The sequence below is a fragment of the Arachis hypogaea genome, chromosome 3, assembly GCF_003086295.3.
Source record: "Arachis hypogaea cultivar Tifrunner chromosome 3, arahy.Tifrunner.gnm2.J5K5, whole genome shotgun sequence".
Classification (NCBI taxonomy): domain Eukaryota; kingdom Viridiplantae; phylum Streptophyta; class Magnoliopsida; order Fabales; family Fabaceae; genus Arachis; species Arachis hypogaea.
Window position 1 is genome coordinate 129,780,311 of NC_092038.1, and position 5,073 is coordinate 129,785,383.

At 33.6% G+C, this 5,073-nt stretch overlaps 1 protein-coding gene across 1 annotated transcript; it reads left to right on the top strand.

Annotated features, from left to right (window-relative positions):
- Positions 1-358: 358 nt before the first annotated feature.
- Positions 359-2,892, top strand: LOC112791595 (tropinone reductase homolog At5g06060). The gene is made up of 5 exons (XM_025834493.3): positions 359-640; positions 797-1,004; positions 1,850-2,066; positions 2,169-2,275; positions 2,476-2,892. The coding sequence occupies exons 1-5, from the start codon at positions 552-554 to the stop codon at positions 2,668-2,670; spliced, it is 816 nt and encodes a 271-aa protein (XP_025690278.1). The 5' UTR covers positions 359-551; the 3' UTR covers positions 2,671-2,892.
- Positions 2,893-5,073: the final 2,181 nt, after the last annotated feature.

Here is a 5,073-nt window from a genome sequence, read left to right on the forward strand (position 1 = left end):
CGCAAACAAAAATATTGACGAATGAACTAACTAAATTCACAAAGATAAAAATTAAAGGTCAAATATATATAAATTTTTTTAAAATTTTATTATCTTTAGAATAATTATTAAAGTCCATTTAGAATTTTTTTTTTAAAGAAATAACTCACAAATATTCTCCGAATATTTTTTTTAGATAAAATTTTCAGAATACTCGTTGAGACTACTAATAATAGTGAATATTTATTACCTTTAATGCATTTAATAAATAAAAATATTTAAAATGTAAAAAAATTATTCAATAAAAATTTTATCCTTTTTCTTCCTTAATTACCTTTCCAAACCCATAAAAAGGTATATCCGTAGATGACTTTATACCTTTTGCCTCATCATTGCTGACAATGAAAAGATAAGTTTGGGCCAGACCCAAATAAAAGAATTCTGATTTGCTTGCCCACTGTTACCAATACATTTATCAGCCCAATACAAAACGACGTCGTTTCGATGCACTGAATATCATCACTTCGTGTCCAAATCACGTTCACACACGCACACACCGCGTAGCAACAACAATGGCGAATCCAGATAGCAGTAGCAGAAGCTCACGCTGGTCGCTCAAGGGAACCACTGCTCTTGTCACTGGCGGGACTCGAGGAATCGGGTTCGTTTGATTTATCTCTCTCTCTCACACACACACAACACTTTTTAAATGTTATATTTGTTTTCTTTTTCTCTCCTTAATTTTGCGGATTATTCTTGTTACTTGAATTGAAATTTTTGGGGGACGGTGGCGCTGAATGTTCACTATGTAGTTCAGGCACGCAGTGGTGGAGGAGCTGGCGGAGTTTGGTGCCAGCGTGTACACTTGTTCCAGGAACCAGGAGGAGCTGAATGCGTGCTTAAAACAGTGGAAAGAGAAGGGTTTTTCAGTTTATGGGTCGGTTTGTGATGCGTCTTCTCGAACTCAAAGAGAGAAGCTTATTGAACAAGTGGCTTCTACATTCAACGGCAAGCTCAACATACTTGTGAGTCCTTTCTTACATCCTTGTTATCATGTTCGACTGTAAATAGATATTTATTAGATATTAACAAAGATTTAGTGCACATGACCATAGCTTCGTTTCAGAAAATTGAATGAGTGAAGAGGGTGTAGATATATGTACAGAAAAGTGATGTTAAGACGCTTCACATGAACATAAATCAGTGTCCTTTTCTTTTGTGATTTGTAAATCATGTTTAAAGCTTTGCATCCAATGCATTGTACTTAGCACTATATGTGCAGTTTATCTAACGGGAAAAAAATGTTAGACTGTTAGTATAAACATATCGGGCCGTCATGAATAGGAACTGTTTGTAATAATGTTGCTGAGAAGGAGGACATGGCATGTGGAAACGTGACAAAAGCTAGACGTTTCCTTCTATGATGGAAGTGCTAGTACAAAACGGAATTCAGATACTATCTCTCATAAGTCATAACACACACTGTTCTCGAGATTATTTGAAATGAAAGGAAACTCTGCGGCCTAACATACGTAACATAGGCCAAGTCATGTGTTAATTTGTTCATTATGTTAAATTTCAAAAATATTTTTTGATATCTTTTTTGATGACTTGTTATTTTATATTCAGATATTGGCTGGGCTATTGCTTAGAAATATTAGAGATCAGCAAATGTGTTATAATAATTCAACTGGTTATACTGTGTTGTTGCATCATAATTTTTACTAGTTCTCTCCAGTAAAACATAAAGATCTAGAAGAACTTTGAGATGCCAACGGACAACTTCATTTGCTATTAGCTAATTGATCTATTTTAGAATGGTTTCAGCACATACTAAATTTTGTTTACTAAGTTCATCTTTTAAACTTAGGTAAACAATGTTGGAACAAATACCAGAAAGCCAACAATTGAGTACACTGTGGAAGAATACTCAAAAATAATGACTACTAACTTGGACTCTGCATACCATCTATGCCAACTTGCATATTCTCTTCTCAAAGCATCTGGAAATGGGAACATTGTGTTCATTTCCTCTGTTGCATCTACTACAAACGTAGGTTCTGGATCCTTATATGCAGCGAGTAAAGGTTAGTTGATGTCTCTAGTTGTGTCATTATTTGCTCAAACATGACAGATTACAAACTATCCGAAAAATATTGTCTAAAAAAAACTCGCTTCCTTATTTTCAGCTGCAATTAATCAGCTTACCAAAAATCTTGCTTGTGAATGGGCAAAAGACAGTATAAGGACAAACTGTGTTGCACCCTGGTATACAAAAACATCACTTGTGGAACATGTAATGCTCTTATACCCTGTTAAGTTTTGATGTGGTTTATCTCTATTCCAATTAACTAACCATTTTGTCTTTGTAAGTTATGATCTATACCCTCCTTACACATTCGTACAGAAGCCTGATCGATCTGTATGATTACTTTTTCAAAAGACAATCCCTATCTTCATAACTTGGATTTCTAATTATCGTTTACCTTCATACAGTTGCTGGAGAACAAAGGCTTTGTAAATGAAGTAATATCTCGAACGCCGATAAATCGGATAGCAGAAGCACATGAAGTATCATCCTTGGTGACTTTCCTTTGCCTGCCTGCTGCTTCCTATATCACTGGACAAATTATTGCTGTTGACGGAGGTTTTACTGCCAATGGATTTGAGCCTAGCATGAAAATAACTTAACCCAAACTTTTATGTTGCAATGAAGTTTAACCTAAGATCTTTTGCATTTTATTTAAATCATTGCCACATGACAAGATTACTGTTAGTAGCTTAAACAAGAATTATGTGGTTGAATTTTCTTAACTATTTTTACTTATAATTCATAGGGTCTTGCTAATATGTACTCTAAAGTACAGTCTATGAATATCATAAAATAAAATAATTTATAGAAGTTATTAAAAAGAATTTTTTATATTTCCAATGTATTAAATACATCAAAAATTTCATTTGATAGGCTCGTAACTTAGGTAAACAGTGTTGGAACAACTATGTCACTGCTGAAGAATGACTACTAACTTGACTCCAAATACCATCAATGCCAACTTGCATCCTCTTCTCAAGGCATTTGGAAACGGAAGCGTTGTGTTCATTTCCTCTGTTGCAGCTCTAACAAGCATAGATTCTGGAACCGTTTCTATGCTGCCTTCTTAGTTTACAAAAAATCTTGCTAGTGAATGGGCAAAAGACAATATAAGGAGCATGTAATGAACTTATATTCAGCTAATTTAACCATGCTCCTTATATTTTCTTATATTTCTTAGACTGAGACATATTTTTTTAATGTACATGTATTATATGATAAATACTAACGTTTATTGGGTTTAGTCTGGGCCAAATAAGTGATACTTATCAAAATATTTTGCTGAAAAAAAATGACTTCTACTGTGGGCCTTGTAATTTGTTTATTTACCAATTTGTTCATGGACGTCATTAGGTCCTTTACCGAAAAAAAGAAAAGAAAAGAAATGAAACAGGCTTAGCTCAACTGGTTAAACCATGTGCCTCTTAATATGCTGCACCTGGGTTCAAACTTTGGTGAGTGCATTAAGTGTTGGATTGGATCCACTTGACCAAAAAAAATAAAAAGTGATCTAGAATCCAGATTGCCCTGCAAGGGTCAAACTGTAATTTTAGAACTACAAAATTATTTATAAACAACCTCATAATATTGTCACGCTTCCACTGACGGTTGTTCCTCCTGACTCCTGAAGTCATATAAGAAATATCTCTCAGTATTAAAGAACAATATTCCTATTAGTGGTTAAATTAGCTGGGGAATGGTTGTTTAATTCCCGCAGTTATTCAGCGCAGTACTAGTAATAGATTAAATGATAATGTAAGACTTTTAAGAGATTAGGATGATACGATTCATGACATCACTTGTAGGAGTAGTTTTAAAACAAAATTCTACGGCGGTTCCACCTCATGGACCATGTTTATTTCATTCTTATTCATCACAAGATGTAAGAATTCTACGCCTCCGACAAACTTTTTGTCCTAATTTCAAACAATTAGATCACACAATGCGTTCATTCCTACCAAATCTACCGTGTTCCGAAAGACATCCTAAACTATTGTCTTTCCTTCAACTACTACTACTGCTGCCATTATCATGTTGAAAGACATTGGTTTTGACCTTTTTCATCATATTGTGCAAGTGGTAAACCATGTCAATAACCTACTGTTATTGACTATACTCATGTATAAACCTTTTTAGCAATAATATTTATAAGATTTTGGGAAAAAGACAGATAGGTCCTGACTTTTCAAACTTTTGACAAATACATCTTTGATAAAATTTAAATACAAAAAAGTTTCTGACTTTAATAAACGGAGGACAATTTAGTCATTCCGTCTATTTGCCTCTCATACACTTAACGGAACTGGCTGACGTGGCTGAAACGGTGTACAGGTGTCTGTTATGGTGCCACGTTGGAAGGAGAAAAAAGTTCGAAGGACAAATAAGTCCTTGACGTCATTTTATAAATAAAGTTCGAAGAACAAATAGGTCCTTGAGAATTTTTTTTTTCATTATACTTCTATTATACTTCTATTATGAGAATTTAGTTTATAAAATTAGGCTAATTTTTTTTATATGAAAAAAATATTGGTATTTTTGTTGAAAATGGGAGAATGTAGTGTAATTATAGATGGGTGGATTTTTTTTGTGGGAAGTCAACACGTGGGGGCGTGGTGAACACGTGGCATCATTCTGACCAACACGTGGGGGACGTGTTAAACACGTGGTAGCATCTTAGCCAACATGTGGAGGCGTGTTGAATAATTTCCACAATATTGTAATAATACACTTCAAATGTCAATATTCAACCAAAACACCAATTTTCTTTCTATATTAAAAATAATTTCTGATAAAATTATACTTGTATTTTGAAATCTAGTTAATTTGTATTATTCTATAATTTAAATTATTTGTATTAAAATTGTAGAAATTGGGCTTGTTATGTTTCTACTCTTTTTCTTAAATTGCATTAGTTTAGTTTTAGTGCATTTGTGTATTCTATTAGAATTTGTTAAATTACATTAGTTCAGTTTTCATCATACCAGTGGCATTAGTTAGCATAA

What these genes read in the sequence shown, in the direction of transcription:
- LOC112791595 (XM_025834493.3), top strand. Translation starts at nt 552, where the DNA reads ATGGCGAATCCAGATAGCAGTAGCAGAAGCTCACGCTGGTCGCTCAAG. An exon ending in CTTATATGCAGCGAGTAAAG is followed by an intron (nt 2,067 to 2,168) that starts GTTAGTTGATGT and finishes CCTTATTTTCAG; the next exon opens with CTGCAATTAATCAGCTTACC. An exon ending in AAACATCACTTGTGGAACAT is followed by an intron (nt 2,276 to 2,475) that starts GTAATGCTCTTA and finishes ACCTTCATACAG; the next exon opens with TTGCTGGAGAACAAAGGCTT.